This window comes from Panthera uncia, assembly GCF_023721935.1.
Source record: "Panthera uncia isolate 11264 chromosome A1 unlocalized genomic scaffold, Puncia_PCG_1.0 HiC_scaffold_17, whole genome shotgun sequence".
NCBI lineage: Eukaryota > Metazoa > Chordata > Mammalia > Carnivora > Felidae > Panthera > Panthera uncia.
In genome coordinates, this window is record NW_026057577.1 from 91,072,601 (window position 1) to 91,094,521 (window position 21,921).

General features: G+C 40.9%; 2 protein-coding genes across 2 annotated transcripts in view; both read right to left on the reverse strand.

Moving 5' to 3' along the window:
- Window positions 1-18,316, reverse strand: part of ATP6V0E1 (ATPase H+ transporting V0 subunit e1) — a 32,422-nt gene extending 14,106 nt beyond the window's left edge. Inside the window, exons 1-2 of the mRNA XM_049648696.1 lie at window positions 18,141-18,316; window positions 11,677-11,724 (exon numbers count right to left, since the gene is read on the reverse strand). Coding sequence (XP_049504653.1) covers window positions 11,677-11,724; window positions 18,141-18,244 — 152 coding nt within the window. The 5' untranslated portion in view covers window positions 18,245-18,316. The remainder of the gene's footprint in view (window positions 1-11,676; window positions 11,725-18,140) is intronic.
- Window positions 1-21,921, reverse strand: part of RPL26L1 (ribosomal protein L26 like 1) — a 51,099-nt gene that overhangs the window by 14,106 nt on the left and 15,072 nt on the right. The window contains 1 exon segment of the mRNA XM_049648694.1: window positions 11,677-11,724. The gene's annotated coding sequence lies outside the window, so the exon portion shown is untranslated.

A 21,921-nucleotide genomic window follows, 5' to 3' on the forward strand; every position in this document is an offset into this window, starting at 1 on the left:
AGGTTTTTATATATATATATATATATATATATATATATATATATATATATATAGGTTTATATATATATAAAACCAGATGGGTGGTTGCCAGAGGTGGGATGTAGGGAATGGGAGAGATGGGTGAATTGTGTTTTGCTTTATTTAAATAATTTGAATTTAAATATTATTACTATAGAGAGAAAAACAAAGAAAATAGGAGATTCAGCATTAAGCAAGACTGGCTTTCAATTCCAGCTACACCAAATATTAGCGGAGTGATTGCAGGCAATGACCTTACACTGAGCCTGTTTTTGCTTTTGTAAAATGAAGATAATAATCTCTGCATCAAGACGTTAATGTATGAAAGTGCTCTGTGTAATAGCTGACACCTAGACGTTCAATAAATACTAGTTATTCCTTCGTTTTCTCTGTGAGACAGCCACAGAATGAATAAAAGCCAGTTACTTTATGAAGGAGTTTCTCATGTAACAGTGAGTCATTGTCGCCTCCACCTCCTCTCTGCCCCCAGCCCTCTGTGGTAGGCAGAATTCTAAGATATTCCCCCAAGATTCCCGTCCCCTAGTGTACACGCCTTGTCTAAACCCAGGATGGTAGGTACGATGGGACAGCCGCTCCCAAGATTAGACTGTGTTAAATGGTACTGCTGGCTTTAAGAGAAATTATCCTGAGTGGACCTGACCTAATCAGGCGAGTTTTAAAACGGATGGGACTCTCCCTGATGAAAGACATTTGAAGTGTGTGCCTCACTTATGAATTTATTGCCGATCATCTCTGAACACACCCTTTAATATGTGCTCTATAATAAGCAACTGAATTCCTCTCTCTCCTTTACAGTGAACAAGATGTTAAGCTTTCTCAGGAGAGGGGGCTAGAGGGGCATTGCAGGTGTGGGCTGGAAGTTGGAGTGGGTATGAGAATATTCCGTGGAGCCTGTACCGATTCAGGCCTGGAAAACAGTCGCTCTTTGATCTGATAGCATCAGCCTGGAAATAACCTGTCTGCTGTCCCCCTGACAAGGAAACCAGAGCCCTTGCATGGCCTACATGCTTTGAAGGTCTCCTGCTCACACGGATGCAGGGAATCCCACCCAGGCCATGAACTGCCCATTCTCCGGCCTGTACTCCAGAGGGTGGGTGGCCTACTGCTTGCTCACCAACTCCAGCCTGGCCAAACCAATGAACTTCTCTGCTGTCAGGTGGGCTGAGCCATACTTTCTCCAATGAGGTCTGATTCCCTTCCAAGTCTGTCCTTCCTTGGGTACTCTCCCTCAGCCCCATGCCACATATGGCACTATGAGTGAGAGGGACCAAAGTTACAGCAGAGAGTTGACACAGATCCGCAAGGACATCATATATGGGAATGATCAGATGTGGACTATAAATAAACTGTCTACTATGTTTCGAGAAAGAAGTTTGAATATGTGCAGGGAGAAATGAGGAAGGGAGGAAGGAAAAGCAAAACTTGTAAAAGCAGCAAAACAAACACCTACAGAAATGAAAAATAGAATACCTGAAAATAAAAAAGTCAGTTGGTGCAATTCTGGTCTGGTACAGCAGAGTAACTTGTATCATACTGATCCTATAGAAAGTGATTATAAACCCTGAATAAAATATGAAAAATAACTATTTGATGATACTAGAGAATGTCCAAACACAGGCAGAACCTGGAGGGGATTCAATCCTTGAAAGGAGGCCACAGTAGTACCTTTATACAGCATTTCTCCTGAGAACATTGTCTAGTCCATGTGTGGAGCAAATAAATAACTGAAGCTCAAGAAAAAGGCTGCGGTCTTACTGGCTTGGGGTATCGAAAGATGAAGTTCAGAGCTGCCAGGGCAGCTGGAAATTAAAGAAGGAAATCTCAAAAAGGAGGTGCCAAAAAGGGGAGCCCCGAAGTCTGTGTATAAATTTCCCTTAACCCCTTAGCAGATCCCTGAACCGTGTATGCTCCGGGAAAAGGGCTGTGGAAAACACCTGGAAGTCTGAAAGGATGGGGAAATTTCAGCTGCTGCCTACCACAGGAGAGAGAGGGTTCAGAATCTGAAGTTAGAACACTCAGATTTTCCACTGAAATTCCAGAACCAGAAGGGCCACACTTTAATGGAGAATTCATTCTAATCTAAAGGCAAAACTGACATAGATCTGCCCCAACAAGGTATAAAACCAACCGTCCACAAGTTTAAAGTGATCAATTAATAATTTCACTGTTTTTTACAAGAAAATTTAACCTCTCTCAGAGAAACAAAGTAGAATCCAGAGTCTCTGTCATCTACAATATCCCGTATTTAGTAAAAAACAGTCATGCAAAAACATAAGAAATCTAATCAGCAGTCAAGAACAAAGGGATCAACAGAAGCTGATTCCAAAATGATACAGATGTTGTAGTTAAAAGACAATGACTTTACAGCAGTTATCATAAATGTGTTTAAGGACTTAAAAGAAAATTTGGCTATAAAGAATGAACAGATTGGGAATGTCAGAAAATAAAAAAAAAAAATCAAACAGTCAAACATAGGTACAACTGGAGTGTCAGAAGAAAAAGAACACAGTAGAAAAAAAATAGAAGAAATACAGGCAGAAATTTTCTCAAATTTGATGGAAAACATTAACTTAACTTAAAGATTCATATAGCTTAGCAAACTTCAATCAGAATAAATTCAAAGAAAACTACACCTACACACATCATATTCAATCTGCTGAAAACCAAAGATAAAGAGAAAATCGTGATAACATCCAAAGGAAAAAGAACGTATAAAGAGGAATAATTATTCAAATTATAGCTGAGTTCTCAGCAGAAATAATGGAGGTCAGAAGACAATAGAAAAGCATCTTTATTTTATTTTATTTTTTTTTAGAAAAGCATCTTTAAAGTCAGCTAAAAGAAAAGAAAAATCCTGTCAATTCAGAATTCTATATCTAGAAAAACTATCCTTCAAAAAATGAACATGAAATAAAGACATTTCCAGGTAAATGAAAGATTAGTAAACATGTATCAGCATACCTGTCCTACAACAAATACTACAGGAAATTCTTCAGACTAAAGGGATATCAGATAGAAACTCAAATCTACAGGGGCACCTGGGTGGCTCAGTCAGTCAACTGAGTGTCTGACTTTGCCTTGGGTCATGATCTTGCAGTTCGTGAGTTTGAGCCCCGCATCAGGTTCTGCACTGACAGTGAAGAGCCTGCTTGGGATTCTCTCTCTCTGCCCTTCCCCTACTCATGCTTCCTCTCTCAAAATAAACTTTTTTAAAAAAGAAACTCAAATCTACAAAAATAAGGAACTCTAAAAGGCAAAGGCAGTCAGAATGGATAAAAAATAAGACTGAGCTATATGCTGCCTGCAAAAAGGCACTTTCTGAATATAAAGACAGATATAATGCACAAGAAAGGTGGTATGATTATCAGTATCAGATAAAGTAAAAATCAAGTCAAGGAGTATCACCAAGGATAGAAAGGGATACCTTATAATGATAAAATGTCAATTTACTGAGAAGACATCATCATAAATGTGTATGCTCCTAATAACTGAGCTTCAAAACACGTAAGACAAAAGTAGAAAGAATTAAAAAGAGAAATAGAAAAATCTACCATAGCTGATGACTTTAACACCCTCTTTCAGGAATTAATAATAGTGACAAAAAAACTCAATAAAGCTATAGAAGATTTGAACTACCTTGACCTGATGTTTATAAAACACACCACACTTAACTTCAAAATATACACTTTTGAAGTGCACATGATATGATTATAATGATAAACTCTTATGCTGGGTCATAAAACAAACCCCAATTGCAAAAGATTTGGAATCTTACAAAGCATATCTTCTTCTTTTTTTTAATGTTTATTTTTGAGAGAGAGAGAGAGAGAGAGAGAGAAAATGAATGAGTGGGGGAGGGGCAGAGAGAGAGGCAGACAGAGTCTGAAGCAGGCTCCAGGCTCTGAGCTGTCAGCACAGAGCCAGATGTGGGGCTCAAACCCAGGAACAGAGAGATCATGACCTGAGCTGAAGTCAGGCACTCAACCCACTGAGACACCCAGGCACCCCCCAGAGTATATCTTCTGATAAGATATCTAGAAAAGTGCCAAATAGTTGGGATGAGCACTGGGTGTTGTATGGAAACCAATTTGACAATAAATTTCATATTAAAAAAAAAAGAAAGAAAGAAAGTGCCAAATATTTAAAAATTAATGAAAAATACAGTGTCACCAAAATTTGTAGGCTGTGGCTAAAGTAATGCTTAGAGGGAATTCTACTGAATTAACTGCACACGTTTTAAAAAGAACAAAGGTTTAAAATCATTTAAGTTTCCACTTAGTACTATCAACAACAGCTAAAGTATGGGAAGAGCCCAAATGTCCATCGACAGATGTATGGATAAAGAAGATGTGGTAGATACATACAATACAGTATTACTGGGCAACCAAAAAAAATGAAACCTTGCCATTTGCAACAACATGGATGGAACTAGGCAGCATTATGCTGAGCGAAATCAGTCAGTCAGAGAAAGACAAATATCATATGACTTCACTCATATGTGGAATTTAAGATACCAAACAGATGAACATAAAGGAAGAGAAGCAAAAATAATATAAAAACAGGGAGGGGGACAAAACATAAGAGACTCTTAAATACAGAGAACTGAGGGTTGCAGGTGGAGGGATGGACTAAATGAGGAAGGGGCATTAAGGAAGACACTTGTTGGGATGAACCACTGGAAATACCCCTGAAAACATTGTGGCACTATATGCTAACTAACTTGATGTAAATTAAAAAATAAAAAAGAAGTTAAAAAAAGAGCAAATTAAACCCAAATTCAGGAGAAGTAAGGAAATAAATAAAAGAAAACCTAAGTACATGGAAAAATACACCATGTTAAAGATTAGAAGACTTGGTACTATTAAAACGTCAGTTCTCTCCAAATTGATCTATAGATTAAACACAACACCAACTAAAATCAACAGGCTTTTTTTGGTAGAAACTGACTAGACTATTCTAAAATCTATATGGCTATTTTAGAATAGCCAAATAATCTTAAAGAAAAAACATTAAGGACTTCAACTTTTTGATTTTAATGTAAAACTAAATATTCAAGAGAATGTGGTATTGTGATAAGGCTAGACAAAGAGATCAACCAACAGATCATCTGGAAGTAGGTTCACACACATATGGGCAAGTCGTTTTGAACAAAGATGCCAAAGCAGTTTAAAGGAGAAAGGAAAATCTTTCCAACCAATGATGCAGCAACAACGGAGTACCTGTACTATGAAAACAAACCGGCAATAAAAATAAATAAATAAAAAATAAAAGCCCGGGGCACCTGGGTGGCTCAATCAGTTAAGCGTCCAACTTCGGCTCAGGTCACGATCTCACAGTTTGTGGATTCGAGCCCCATGTCAGGCTCTGTGCTAACAGCTCAGAGCCTGAAGCCTGCTTCAGATTCGGTGTCTCCTTCACTCTCTGCCCCTCCCCCACTCATGCTCTGTCTCTCTGTGTCTGTCAAAAATAAATAAAACATTAAAAAAAAATTTAAAAAAAATCTGCATCTAAGGGCGCCTGGATGGCTCAGTCGGTTAAGCATTCCACTTCAGCTCAGGTCATGATCTCGGGATTTGGGAGTTCGAGCCCTAAGTCAGGCTCTGTGCTGACAGCTCGGAGCCTGGAGCCTGCTTCAGATTCTGTGTCTCCCTCTCTGTCTGCCCCTCCCCTGCTCATATTTTCTCTCTCTTTCTTTCAAAAATAAATAAATACTTACAATTTTTTAAAAACTCTATGTATCTATAAAGTCAAATACAACCTTCCCAAATCACACACCCTCCTAGGACCTGTTTCATCTGATCTCATCTTTGGAGATGACAGAGACAGACAGTCCACCTATAAAAAAAGCTCCTGAAGGAGCTTAAAAAGCTAGAGGTGAAGACAGAGACTAACAGCCAGCTAACAGAAGGCCAAATAAAACACGTGCTTCCTCTGGCCAAAAATGGGACAATTTGAACATCAACAAAGATTAATTATACTGGATTGAAATACATCAAATATGTTTAAATGTATCAGATCACAATGATACCAACACAAAACAAAACTTATTGTTCATCCTCAGAAGATGCTAGGGAGCACAATTCATTATTTTGCAAATGGGTAAGTAAAGAGAAAACCAGACATATAACCTAGCTTTCCTTTATGAACAGTTTTTAGCTATCTGGATAATGAAACAGTTGAGTAAGTAAATATTTATGGATGTATTCTAGCTAATGAATAGATTACAGAAACAGAATATTGCCAATGATTCCAACAACACAAAGAAAACTGAGGCGTTATGTACCCCCTGATGAAAGCATCAACACCATTTACGAAATAGACATCAAAAATTGAACCTGAATGTGATCTAGCCCCTAGATACGACCACCAACTTATAGGAAATACAGAAGAAAGAAGAATATGTTAAACAATACTACAGGTATGCAATTAACAAGGACCATTCTCTGGAGAACTATGGGACAAACAACCCAGTTTTTTCCTATTAAAACGTGAAAGAAAAAAGAAAGAGAAATGGAGAAGAAACTGACACAGACTTGACAGGCACATCTACCAGTTGCAATGCATGGTCTTTACAAGCATCTTCATTCAAACAAAATGTAAAATAACTAATGAGACAACTAGGGAAATTTAAATATATGTGATGATATAAAGGAATTAACTTTTTCTGTGTGATAATAGTATTGTAGTTATTACATGAAAAAAGAATGATTATCCTTTAGACATATATATTGAAATACATGTATGTCTGGAATTTGCTTCAAAATAATCTGGGGAGGAGAGGGAAAGTGTGTGGGGATGAAACAAGATTGGCTGTGAGTGGATAATTTTTGAACGTGAGTAACAGGTGGGTAGACAAATGAAGATGCATTGTTCTATGCCCTTAATTTTTGTAAAGAGCATACAGTACGTTTTAAAAGTTCAAGACCATGTATATATGCATTATATATATATATATATTATATAAGGTATGTATATATAATATATATAAAGTATATATACAGTATATATAAAGCATATATAAAGTATATATACAGTATGTATAAAGTATATATACATACAGTATATATATAAAGTATTTACATGTATATAAAGTATATATGTACATAAAGTTCAAGACTATATATATATGTGTGTGTGTATATATATGTGTGTATATATATATATATATACACACACACACACACATATATATACATACACACACACACACACACACACACACACACACACATATAGCACATCCCAGAAACTGACCAGCTTGTGGCTACTTGGTTGGAAACCAAAGTGGAACACTTTGGGAGGTGATCACATCTTGTACTCAAACTGGCTGTAGAGCCAGGACCAAAGCAAGGCTATGCTCAGCTGTGGATGTGCACATCCCTGGACAGGCTGGGCAAAGCTCCTGTAGGCTGTGTAGGTCCTTGTGCAATGGGCAGTATTAGGCGGCTGGGGGAGTGAGTGAGGGCGACTCGTCTGAAGTCACAGAATAGGGGCTTGTGGGAATAAGCAGATGAAGGAACTACTTTGGTAAGTGATTGGGGTCTCTCTGGCTCTTTAGTTGTTTACGGTCTCCCCTCATTAAAGAGGGCAGGGGGATATGTCTGTCTTGTTTCTTCACTGCTATACATCCAGTGCTTGGCACACAGTAGGCTCTAAATAAACATGCTGAGGGGGCGCCTAGGTGGCTCAGTCAGTTAAGCATCCTACTTCAGCTCAGGTCATGATCTCATGGCTTGTGAGTTCGAGCCCCGCATCAGGCTGTGTGCCAACAGCTCAGAGCCTGCAGCCTGCTTCGGATTCTGTGTCTCCCTCTCTCTCTGCCCCTCCCCTCCTCACGCTCTGTTTCTCTCTTTCTCAAAAATAAACAAATATTGAAAATAATAATAATAAAAATAAAATAAAACTCACATAACCATACTACCACATAAACAGGCCACATACTATTCATCCTAAAAAAACCAAGGACTCCGGCCTTTTGGTCACTATTTCTTTTTGTGTATCACTCTGCGGGTGAGATGTACAATTAGTCAAGTGCTAAAGATATAGCATGTTTTCCAAGAAGCAATTGTATCTTCATAATACAGTACTGAATTTCTAATTTACCCTGAAGATGTTAAGTTTTGTGATTCTGGGGAAGCTACATGCATAATTCAACATTAAAAACTAACCTAAGACCAAGAGAAAGTATGGAACAGCAACTAACAGGATTGTATGCTTAAGGAACAAAAGTGACCTTGTGCCTCAAAGAGGGAACCAGATGTATAACATTCAGACATTCCTCTGGTCAACTGTTAACACAAACTGGTTGTACTGGCAGAGATCCTGATTTTTCAGAGCTCAAACAAGTCACGCCCCATGAATCTAACCTTAAACCATAAACAAACTGGAAAGAGAAAAAAAAGTGCCATAAACCGAAGGCAATGTAGAAGTCCATGAACGTATTTCAAAAATGTGACTTCGCTTAGGAAATCCAGTTTGGGTGTCTCTTATTTCAAGAGGTAGTTTCAAAAACATATACAGTGAAGTTGTCTTTAAATTTCAAATTTATTACAGAATCCTGTCCCTTTGTGGAATAAAGTATTTGGGATTTGAATTCAAGTTATTCACGCATGTTCCAGGCAGCTATTCTGCTAAAATAGGATATATGATCGGGTTTCAAAGAAACAAAAGAAAAAAACCAATTTCATAAAGTCTATGCTATACAGCTCATTTCCCCATACAATGGCCTCCTTTCTGGACATTTCTAACATTTAATGTTAGAACACTGTGTGCTATGTTTAATACACTGATGACAGAACTAATCCACTGTCAACAGAGAAGTCACCCATATGTTTGGGACAAAGGAAAAAATCTAGACAGCAAGAGGTAAAGGCTCACAGATACTTCTCACCTGAGTCACTAAGACTCCAAAGATGTATAATTTCCAACCAAGTCCAGTTATTCATTTTACACTTGAAAATGAAAATAAGAGGCATGGAAATGATTGGAAAGGCTTCTTGTTTGTTTGTTTTTTTTTTTTTTTTTGGCTTCTTGTTTGTTTTAAAGAAAATATTATGAGAGGCGCCTGGGTGGCCCAGTCAGTTAAGCACTCACCTTGGGCTCAGAGTTCGAGCCTGGCACTGGGCTCTCTATCAGCACAGAGCCCACTTCAGATCCCCTGCCCCTCACCTCTCTCTGTCCTTCCCCCACTCATGCTCGCTCGCTGTCTTAAAAATAAGCATTAAAAAAAAGAAAACATTATATGAAAATTAAGCAAGTTTCACACACGGAGGACCAGAAAGTTATAAAACATTTCTGCCCTATCTTCTTAATCCCCAGTCTTTCTTCTGTGCAGTAATTTTCTCATTTTTAAAACCCTACTACCAAGCTTGCAGCTCAAGTAGCAGAGATCTTCAAAGGAAGAAAAACAAAGGCCTTTTGACCACTCCTTGGCTCCTGGACTGAAAAACAGCTCCCTTGTTGAGATTGCGATAGGAGATTCAGTGGTATAGACTGAAACTCAATCACTCTTACAAAAATGAGAAATTCTGATGACGTATGTACTTCTTCACTCTTTAAAGCTAAACACAGCTGGTATAAGAATTCTCCATTCTTTCATTCTGGAAACTGAGCTATATCACCTAAAAAAGCATTTTACCTTTTTATTTTTTTTTAATTTTATTTTTTTAAATTTTATTTTAGAGAGAGAGAGCACGAGCAGGGGAGAGGAAGAGGGAGAGAGGATCTTAAGCAGGTCCCACACTCAGTACAGAGCCTGATGTGGGGCTCAAGCTCATGATGGTGAGATCATGACCTGAGCCAAAATCAAGAGTCGAATGTTCAACCAACTGAGCTACCCAGGCACCCCAAAGCCATTTACCTTTCTAACTAGAAAAATACAGACTAAACAAGCCAACTGTTGAAAGCCTCATCACCTACGCCCTAAGGTTGAGGCAGTCAAACAATACCATCGTCAATTAGCAAATGAGCTTTAAACCTTCAAGTTGCACTCCAACAAGTGACTGAATGGCCACATAGCTACAATTCATGGTAATGACTTGTTGTCAGGAGCAAATTTTGATCTATGCCAACAACTAAAACTGGGTCATCCCCACAAACCTCTTTGAAAAACCTTAGTGCAAAAGCCCTAGGAAATAAATGCACAGATTCAGAGTCACAAAGAACCATAGCTTTTCATCACATGATCAGAACTGCTGTTTCCTCCCTCTTGTGGGCACTAAACAGTTCCACCAACACTGACACTTCCCATATAAAGAAGTCTCGGGAAGCTACAGAGATCTCTTTAAGAAAAGATAACCTTTGGTTCTAAACTCTAAAAAGAAGTCAGTAAGAGGATGAATTTTATGGTATGTGAGATAGCTCTCAATGAAAAAAAAAAAAGAAACCATACGGCCTTTGAATAAATTTGAAATGGTCATTCTTTCCGCAAACTGATTAATAATCAGTTTTTTCTGGGGCTTGACTCATTCCGTACTTCAGGGAAGGGGAGAATGTAGACAAGCATTGGAAACCTCTTGACAATAGTTCAATTACAGGTCTGCCATTGCTGACACTCATGAGGATTAAGAATCCTCGTTAGCGGGGCGCCTGGGTGGCTCAGTCGGTTAAGCGTCCAATTTTGGCTCAGGTCACGATCTCATGGTTTGGGAGTTCGAGCCCCACATCGGGCTCTGTGCTGACATCTCGGAGCCTGCAGCCTGCTTCGGATTCTGTGTCTCCTCTCTCTGCCCCTCCCCAACTTGTGCTCTGTCTCTCTATGTCTCTCAAAAAATAAACATTAAAAAAAAAAAAAAAAAAAAAAGAATCCTCGTTGGTATTCCAAAAATATATGTTGAGGAATTAACTTACATATCTTAAAATAGCCTTCAAACAATAATTTATACAAACTATGTTACCTCTTCGACTAGGTGTTATTACCATACTTTGATACAGTATGTTAAAAAAATTATCTTGATTGCAATTCTAGCTCAACTCCTGTTCATCAAATAAACAAGTCATAATAAAGAATGGCTACTGGCTTCAGAGTGAGATATTTAAACAAAATGAGTACGCCTAAACTCCTCACAACAGTAAAGTATAAAGTAGTACAAGGGCAATTTCTGGCTAATTATAAGATTTCAATTTGTGCCAAATAATTTACACTTGTATTGCCAGGAGAACAAAGCATCTGTACAGTTTTTATGTAAATGTACTGAGCGGCAGCAAAGTGTGTTCTTTTCCATCTTAGGATACTATTTCTAGATGTTACATAAGGGAACAGCTCCAATGACATAAAACTGTAAAAGTTTCACAACAATCATGTTCCACAAATTTCTTTTTCTCTCTTTTTTTTAATGTTTATTTATTTTTGAAGGAGAGAGAGAGAGACAGAGTGTGAGCAGGGGAGGGGCAGAGAAGGAGGAAGATACAGAATCCGAAGCAGGCTCCAGACTCTGAGCCTGCTGTCAGGACAGACACAACGAGGGGCTGGAACCCGCGAACTGTGAGATCATGACCTGAGCCTAAGTGGGACGCTTAACTGACTGAGCCACCCAGGTGCCCCCACGAATTTATTTTTCAATCACACACGTTATAAATACCAAGAATAACTTCCTGTTACCTTGGGAAAAAAGCTACTCACAAGAGAAACGTACTTACAAGAGATAGCAGCAAACTGAACAGGTTACCAGCATGGTGATGATAACTCTAAAAACAAAACAAAACAAAACAAAACATCATTAGATAACCAGCAAACTAAGCAGACACTGCAGGATGGTTTAAGCCTCCATCCCAAGTTATCAAACTGGCAAGGACTGTACACAAGAAAAGTGATCTAAATCTGTTCAAACATCAATAGACTGTACTCGGTAGGGGTTTAAGTAATTAACATTTTTATTTAAAGGGATATGTATCGAGGCCAGAGTTTAGATGGCTAATCCCAAACCCATCTAAACTGAACACAAAAGGCTGCAGTGACAATTAGTTTTGACATCCAAGAAACTTCATTTTTGGTAGTTTTCAATGAAATGACTCTATACTTGTATTTTACTTTACAGGTTTTTTAAAAAACATATTCATTTACTATTTATTGTGACAGAGAGAGAGAACTCGGTGAGTAGGGAAGAGAGAGTCGGAGACAGACAGAGACAGAGAATCCCAAGCAGGCTATGTGCTGTCAGCGCAGAGCCCAATGTGGGCCTTGATCTCACCAACCATGAGATCATGCCCTGGACTGAAATCAAGAGTCAGATATTTAACTATTTGAGCCATCCAGCCACCCCGACACTATACTTTTAAAAATATGACTTTCTAGGGGCGCCCGGGTGGCTCAGTCAGTTAAATGTCCAGCTTCAGTTCAGGTCATGATCTCCCACTTCGTGAGTTTGAGCCCCACATCAAGGTGTGTGCTGACAGCTTGGAGTCTGGAGCCTGATTCAGATTCTGGGTCTCCCTCTCTCTCTGCCCCTCCCCCACTCACACTCTTGTCTTTCTCTCCCTTCCTCAAAATAAACAAACATTAAAAAGGGGGCGCCTGGGTGGCTCAGTCGGTTAAGCCTCCGACTTCGGCTCAGGTCATGATCTCGCGGTCCATGGGTTCGAGCCCTGCGTCGGGCTCCGGGGTGACAGCTCAGAGCCTGGAGCCTGTTTCGAATTCTGTGTCTCCCTCTCTCTGACCCTCCCCTGTTCATGCTCTGTCTCTCTCTGTCTCAAAAATAAATAAACGTTAAAAAAAAAAAAAACATTAAAAAAAATTATATGACTTTCTAGGGGGCACCTGGCTGGCTCAGTCGAAAGAACATGGGGCTCTTAATCTCAGGGTTGTGAGTTCAAGCCCCACGTTGGGGGCAGAGATTACTAAAAATAAGTAAACTTTAAAAATATCAGAACTGCATGGGTTCACAATGAAAAAGAGAGGATTCTTCAAAAAAATTTTTTTAATAAATAAGTAAATAAGTAAACAAACTTTCTAATGTTGACCTCTCCCCATCTCCAGTCCCGTCTGAAAATAGTTAAATCTGGATCTCTGATCAGCTGAATCTCAACATTTAAACAACTGAACTCATGATATCCTCTTCCCAATTCCCTACTCCCCAGAAGAAGCTCTGTCATTTCCACCCATCCCACCCACTCCACAAATCTGTCATCTTTCTGCTCACACCTCCCCTTCACCCTCCATCACCAAATGCTAGAAGATTCAAAACTTTCTTCCTTCCCTTTCATCCTATCACAATCACCTCAGAGTCTTCTTTCTAAAATACTCTTTTTTTTAAATTCTTTTGATGTTTATTCATTTTTGAGAGACAGAGGGAGACAGAGCATGAGCGGGGGAGGGGCAGAGAGAGAGGGAGACGCAGAATCTGAAATAGGCTCCAGGCTCTGAGCTGTCAGCTCAGAGCCCGATGCGGGGCTCGAACTCATGGACTGTGAGATCCTGACCCGAGCCGAAGTCAGATGCTCAAATGACTGAGCCACCCAGGTGCCCCTAAAATATTCTTTTCATTACATCACTCTACAGCTGACCATCTTTCAATACTCTCCATCATCCATAGGGAGTAATTTCCAAAAAGGGGGTCTCCACACCCCACAGAATAAGCAAGACTATCTTCTAGGATGCAAGAAGCAAATATCAGAATTCCCATTTATCTTATTTTTAACTCATCCTTTAGAAGTTTTGTGTGTGCATGTGCACTTTCTGTGGTTAATATTGGCACATCCATTCATTCATTCAGCAGATTTTCAATGAGAATCCAGTATGTACCAGGCTTTGGGGAAAGAGGAGTAAACAAAATGGATGACAACCCCCATTCTGGTAAAGTTTACATAATAGTGGGGGAGAAAGACAACAAACAAGGTAAACAATAAACAAGAACTATTTTTTTTTCATGTTTATTTTTGAGAGAGACAGCATGAGCAGGGGAGGGGAAGACAGAGAGAGAGAGACAGACAGAATCTGAAGCAGGCTCCAAGTTGTCAGCACAGAGCGGGGCTCGAACCCATGACCTGAGCCGAAGTCAGACACATCAAGAACTATTTATTTATGTACCATTAGTATGCCAGATGGTCAGTAAGTGCTAATGGAGAAAACTAAAGCAAGAAAGGAGAATAAGGGTATACAGGGGTTGGAGGCTGTGGTTGCAATTTTTTAATTTTTTTAAATGTTTGTTTATTTATTTCTGAAGAAAGCAGAGAGCGAGCGTGAGTGGGGGAGGGGCAGAGAGCAAGGGAGACACAGAATCCAAAGCAGGTTCCAAGCTCTGAGCTGTCAGCACAGAGGGGCTCGGACTCATGAGCCATGAGATCATGACCTGAGCCGAAATAGGATGCTTAATGACTGAGCCACCCAGGCACCCACTATGGCTGCAATTTTAAAGAGGGTAGGATCCGGCAAGTCAGTCCTGAAGGAGGTGAGGGAATGTTCCAGACAGGGGCAATAGCGAATGCAGAGGCTCTAGGGTACCAGGAGTTAAAACAGGACAGAGGCCTGAGGGGCTGAGCAGAGCCACGGGAGCCTAGTAGGAAGTGAAGTCAGGGGAGGGGAGAATATAGACAAGAATTGGAAACACCTTCAAAATAGATCAACTGTAGTTCTGCAATTTCTGACACTCAGGAGGATAAAGAGCAGGGTTTGGTAGCTTCTAAAGGAAAAGGAAAAGGAAAGCTATTTGGAGGGATCCGAGAACAGGACTGACAAAATCTGATTCCGATTCTAAGAGAATCTCTCCAGAGTGGAAACAACCTGGGGGGAAAGAGGCAGAGGGAAAAAGCTGAGAAACCAGTCGGGGAGGGAACTGCAATAATCCCATGGACCAGGCTGGTAGCAGAGGTAGGGAGGACTGGTCAGACTCCGGATATATTTTGAAGGCACATTCTTCAAAGTAACTGATACATTATGCTTCTAATACATAAATAAGTATGCATGATAATTTGTGCTACAAAACTTTGCCAACTGTGGAATAAAAATACTTGAAAGGGTGCCTGGGTGGCGGGGGGCGGGGTGCTCAGTCAAACATCTGACTCTTGGTTTCAGCTCAGGTCATGATCTCGCTGTTCGTGAGATCAAGCCCCCACATCAGTCTCCTTGCTGACAGCGAGGAACCAGCCTGGGATTCTCTCTCCCTCTCTGTGTGTCCCTCCCCTGCTCGCACTCAAGTACGCTCTCTCTCAAAATAAACACAAAAACTTAAAAATGTGTGAAGATCTACACCATCGAGTCCGGCTCCTCACCTGTCACCAGTTCCCTCCACTCATCCTCACCACTCTCCACTTTCAAACAGCAACTTTCATTCCCAAACGCAGGGGGCCTCACTGTCCCCCAAAACACGTCAGGTTTACTATTCTCCATGCCAAGCTTTTGCTCATTTTCTTCCATCCCTCTGCCTCAACCTGGAACCCCTGTATCTTCTGTCTTCCCCAAAGACCATTTCAGAGAGCTGAAAACAGCTGAGTCTCTTCTGTGTTACCTGCTTAATAGTTTCATAGCAAAAGGCCCCCCCCCCTCCCCCGCCTTCAGGGGTGCCTGGCTGGCTCAGTCAGAAGAACGTGGTGGAACTCTTGATCTCGAGGTCATGAATTCGAGCTCCATGCTGGGGGTAGAGATTACATACATACATGCATACATAAAATATCGTCTCCAAATATGCCACTTAGTTGTTGCATGCTGAAGTGTTTAGGGGTAAAGCATCATGATGAATGCAATTTACTTTCAAACAGTTCAGCAAAATTATATATGTGTGTATATACACACACATACACATATTCACAGATATAAAGCAAATTTGAATGTTACCAATTATATCTAAGTGGTGGTATCCAGCAGTCTCTCTATTCTTTTATGTTTGAAAATGTTCTGTATGTTTGAAAAAATTGGAGCTGACTGAAGTCCCTATGATCTAGCTCCAACCCCCCCCCCCACCCCACCTACTGCTAAAGGAGCCACTGTGAAAAACCGAAGCTTTTAGAGCATCTGTGGATTCCTGAAGAGAGTGAAATCATAAAAAACATGAATGGTCAGGAAAGCTGATTCCAAACACAAACTTGGTTTCACCTGGCCCTTTTTCAGTGTAGAAAAGAATGAGAACAAGGGGTTTGATTTGGGTTTTACAGAGACTTTTCTGCATTCTGACGTGCTTGGGACTTACAGGGGGAAAGGATTTAACATCAAAGTCTCTCTTCTTCCCTTGTCACACAGCCACCTTTACTTATCTCCTTAACAAAGATATTTTTAAATCCTTCAAATCTGAAATGCTCTCCTGATTAAAAATTCACCTAGTCCTTGAAGCAATCAAACTTCACGGCACTAAAAAAACAAAACAAAACAAAACAAAACCCATTTGCAGCCTTTCAGGAGACAAAGGGGAACTACTACTAATTCAGTACTAATATTTTCATCTTAGAATAAGGAAATGGGAACATTGAAAAGTTAACTAAATTGTCCAAGGTCACAGGGATCATCCAGCTAGGAGCAGTGTTTCTCAAAGTGTAATTACAGTAACTCCTAAGAGACACTTTGTGTTCTAAGAACTGCTCAATCCTGCCAAGAGCAGGAAACACAAGGATTGGGGTAGAGGCTGTGAATTAGGCCCAGATAACATATCACTAGCAGGTCAAACCTGAATCATGACACTACGGCTGGAAACTGAGTAGTTCAATGTACTACAAGAAGCATTTCATTACCCTGGATAAGAGCAGCGGCATGAAGTCCCAAGGTTGGGCATGGGGAGTCCCAAATGGGGGTCTTTGAGAAAGGAGTGGTCGTTGTTACCAGCACATTAGTAAATGCTTTTTTGAGTATTTAGGCTGGAGAGGCAGACAGTAGGGTAATGAAATAACTGAAGAAAGAAACACAACAAAGAAGTACTTTGTTATTCCTTAACTCTAGAAGAAAAAAGTCTAAGAAATTAAATTTGGTTAATACAAATTGTTTTAATAACCCAAGAACTGACACGTTGCATCATTTATTATAGGCTAGAGAGATGACCCTCTATAACTGATGTTATGGGGGGGAAGGGGGAAGGGGAAGCCCAATACCACCAAATGGTAGAAATTCATCTACCATTTTAACTCTTTAAACAAATTGACTGAATTTCAAGGTAGATATAAGTACCAAATATAAGTACCCAGACAGCAAATGGGGTTTGGGTCACAAAATATTAAGGAATAATGGCATTTTCTTTCCTTTAATAAAGGCAATAGACTTATCCATTCATTCAATGGATAGTTACTGAATGCCTCCTATGCATGCAAAGCACTGTAAAGCCACCGATTTGTTTCAAAGAATAAAGCAAGAGATGGTGTTTCTGACAAGCTCTGTCTTCAGCCTAAGTTTCATTCCACGTGATTTTGCGCTGAGAAAAAATGACTAAGAGGCAAAAGAGGAACCAGAAAGAGGGTGTTCCAAAGCTCCTATGAAGATAAGGCTCTATCTCATGCTTATAAAATAGATTACAAAGCTCTAATTAACAAAGAAGTCTAGGAGAAAAGTCTTAGTCCATCATTCTAAGAACTTGGTACATTCAAAATACAAGCGCAGGAGCGCTCTCCAAAAGGTATGACGCAGGGGTTTCTAAACAATACCTCCTGCTCTTCGGTAATTACTCTCGCTTTAGATCAGGCCCCAACTACCTGGCGCCCACTAGATGCAAGGCCTGGGCTCAACGTTGCTGCACAAGCTTGTCCTGTGCAACTGCGACAACATGTGAGGCACAAAGGGCATTTCTGTCTTATTTGATCCTTTCCTTTAAAGTTTAGGCAAACGAGGCCTCATTTGAGTGGAGGGCAGGGCTAAAGGGGCGAAAAGTCGTCTAGAGGCAAACCCCAACTTCTCCTTGAGTCGATATAAACCTATTTCCGATGCGCCCTCCCCAGACAGGCCCGTGATGAGAACAAATTTCCCTAAAACCCCTTGCCAAGGAGGGTCCGTCGGAAGTCACCCTCCTCACCCTCGGCCCGGCGAACACGGAAGCTGCTGCGATAAGACGTCGGGGGGCTGCAGGAGATAGGGGCCTGACTCTGGAGTCCAGGGCCGCCCCAAGGTCTCTGACCGGTGCAGGTCGCCCCCTCCCCCGCCCTGCCTGGCGGGTCCTCGCCGCGCGTCCCTCCCAAGGCGGGCCTGGCGCACTTACCCCCGGTTGGGACCTTTAGGGATGAACCAGGGTACCAAGAAGCCGACGAAGCCCCAGAACACGCTCATCACGATGAGAGGCACCGTGAGGCCGTTATACGCCATGGTTGTCGCGGAACCTGCCAACCCCTGCCCAGCCGCCTCACTTTGGTCCCACCCGGAAGTGTCAACACCCGGCCGCGTGACCAGCGCGCACACAGACCCGCCTCCCGCGCCCCCACGTGACCCGCGCGCCGGACTCCGCCCCTCCCTAAATCCAGTGTATTTTTATCGTGGACCACCGTTTCCCTGCACTAGCCACGTTTTCTTACCTCGAATTACCTCCTGATTTCTTTCTTCACTTAGCAGAATAGATTCTTGGATTAAATAGGAAGTTGGACCAATAATCTTTAACATCTGTACCAACTCTTCAAACACGATTCCAAGCTTTTGATCTGACCAGTAATATGGGAAACTAGGTCATCGTTGTGTATATACTGCTCCCGGAAAACATGCTAGTTGGAAACTCTGTTGTCCTTAAGTTCCAGTCCAAGCACTGCCTTCTCCGAGATCTATTTCATTCTATTAGTGTTTCTTTTGTGGCCGTGTATCTTAACCAACACTCTAGTAGAGGGCAAACTCCTTGAGGAGTTAAACTGATGTTTAACTGATGGTTGCTCCTCAGGAGTACTTATATGTAGGATGTGCTCAATAAACACTTTGTATAACTGAACTGAGTAGTTTAAGGGTGACGTCAGCCATAACTAAATTAGAGAAAAAAGTTTACTGCTTTCTTCCGATTTTTTTCTTAATTTATTTTTAATCGTGGTAAAATATACATACAATTCACCCTCCTAACCATGGAGGGTAAAGCCCAGTAGCATTAAGTATATTCACATTGCTGTGTACCCAACCTCCAGAACTTTTTCATACCCACTTAACAACTCCCCATTCTCCCTTCCCCCAGTCATTGGCAACCACCATTCTACCTTGTTTCTGTAAATTTGACTACTCTAGATACCTGATATAAGTGGAATCATACAGTATTTTTCTTTTTGTGATGGTCTTGGTTCACTTACCACAGTGTCCTCAAGCTTAAGCCATGCTGTAGCATGTGTTGGAATTTCCTTCCTTTTTAAGGATAACATTCTACTGTGTGTCTTTGCCACATTTTGTTTCTCCATTCGTTTGAAGATGGACATGTGAGTTGCTTCCACTTTTTAGCTATTGTGGGTTTTTTCCTGTTTTTTTTTTTAATATATGAAATTTATTGTCAAATTGGTTTCCATACAACACCCAGTGCTCATCCCAAAAGGTGCCCTCCTCAATACCCATCACCCACCCTCCCCTCCCTCCCACCCCCCATCAACCCTCAGTTTGTTCTCAGTTTTTAACAGTCTCTTATGCTTTGGCTCTCTCCCACTCCTGTTTCTTAAATAAAGGCAAATATTTTCTAAGTTGATCCCACTAAGTCTAATCTTTTTTTTTTTTTTTAAATGTTTATTTCTTTTTGAGAGAGACAGAGACAGAACTTGAGTGGGTCAGGGGCAGAGAGAGAGGGAGACACAGAATCCAGAGCAGGCTCCAGGCTCTGCGAGCTGTCAGCACAGAGCCTGACGCCGGGCTCCAACTCAGGAGCCGTGAGATCATGACCTGGCTGAAGTTGGACGCTCAACTGACTGAGCCACCCAGGCGCCCCAACATTAAGTCTAGTCTTTGCCTCACCCTCTTGGCAACTTCTTTAAAAAGCAGGTGTTGGGAAGCACAGGGATGTGGCTCTTCAGACACCAGTTTTGTCTAAATCTGTTTCACGCTCTGTGAAATGAGAAAATTCCTTAATCTTGGTATTACAGTTGTGGGCTAGCATTGGCCAATAGCTCCCTCTATCAGTCAATCTGTCAAACACATTTTATCACCCACTTTAGATAAAAAGTGGTATCGAAGGCCAGGAACTAAGATTCAGTGACCCACCAAATGAAGAAATACTCTCTGCCTTCAAGGCACTTAAAAGTCTACTTCTGGAAATAACTCAGTATAGTTCATGGACCCCAGGGAAGTCCCTGAGACTCTCCCAGGAGACGTGCAAGGGCCTCTCTATTCTCCAATCTGTGTGAAGCTCAATTTTCTTCCTGTGCTTTACCCAAAACATGTTGCAACACATTGAATGCAGAAGCATTGTTAAGAATCCATTTGTCTTGCACTAAGCCAGACTTTAAGGAATTTTGCAAAAATGCAACACAATGTCACTCTTCCCACATTTTCAGATTTTGCTTTGGAAAAGATTTTCCATAAAAATGTTATTTAACATTTTATGTTTATTATTGTTATTTTAAAATGAATCTAAAATATGTTAAATTTCTGTTCTAATTTATAATGAGGAAATAATATGACATAACTCATATATAAGTAAGGTTTGGGGTCCACAATAATTTTTTTTTCAGATGGGGGTGGATGGGAGAGAGGGAGGGAGACAGAGGATCTGAAGCAGGCTCTGCACTGACAGCAAAGAGTCCAATGCCGGGCGTGAACTCACAAATCTTGAGATTGTGATCTGAGCCAAAGTCAGATGCTTAACTGACTGAGCCACCCAGATGCCCCCCACAATAATTTTTAGATGTGTAACAGGTATTTAAATGCATAAACAGGCTAAGTGTCCAACTCTTGATTTCAGCTCAGGTCGTGATCTCAGGGTTCACGAGATCAAGCCCCACATCAGACATTAAGGAGCCTGCTTGGGATTCTCTCTCCCTCTCTTTTTTCTGCCCCTCACCCCCCTTGTGCTCCCTCCCCATCCCTCAAAATAAATAATTTTTTTTTAATGTGTAAGCAGGTATATTGAGACCAAAAAGTCTGAGATCAACTGCTAAAGGAAAAACCTCCAAGACAATCCCAAAAGGATAAAGTAAACAAGAGCTGACTAAAACGCTCTAGTGCAACCCCGAGGATCCCTTTTCCTAAACTCGACCCTGTAAATAAAAACAGGCACGCAGAGTCACAAAGCCATGCAATCATAAAGTTCCTTTCCTGATCTGGAAGCTTGGAGGTTACTGGAGGAGCTGAAAGCCCCAACATGCTTCACAGTTCATTTGCTCAGCACATATGCGTGGGCAGCCACCACTGATGACAGGTTTCTTGAGTGGCAGCCATATGCCACTGAACTAGGTGCTTTGAATTACCTGTCATTCAATAGTCATAGCACCTTATGGACCTTATTAAACCCATTTTACATATTAGCAAAGAGAGGATTAGATCTGTAACGTGCCCAAAGCCTGTTTTAAGTAACAGAACTGGGATCTGAATAGAAGTCTTTATAGCTTCTGTTCATCCCACTAAGCCATACTGCTTCTCCAATTTCAGACAGTAAGTCAACCCAAAAACCCTGAATTCTACACAGCTTAACAAGACAGAGACATCTAATTCCTAAGATGAGAACTGTGAAAACCCTATTTTAGAATTAGTGGCTCTCCAGCTAGGGGTAGGCGAGGATGTGGTTGACTTAGTTATTTCTTTTTAGAGTTTTATTTTAAATGTTTTTTATTTATTTTTGAGAGAGAGAACATGAAGGGAAGGGCCAGAGAAGGAGAGGGGGACAGAGGATCCGAAGCAGGCTTTTCACGGACAGCAGCAAGCCAGATGTGGGGCTTGAACTCAAGAATCATGAGATCATGACCTGAGCCGAAGTTGGACACTCAACTGACTGAGCCATCCAGGTGCCCCCCAAAATTTTAAGGAATCTCTATACCCATCGTGGGAATCAAACTCAAACCCTGAGATCAAGTCAAAAGCTCCACTGACCAAGCCAA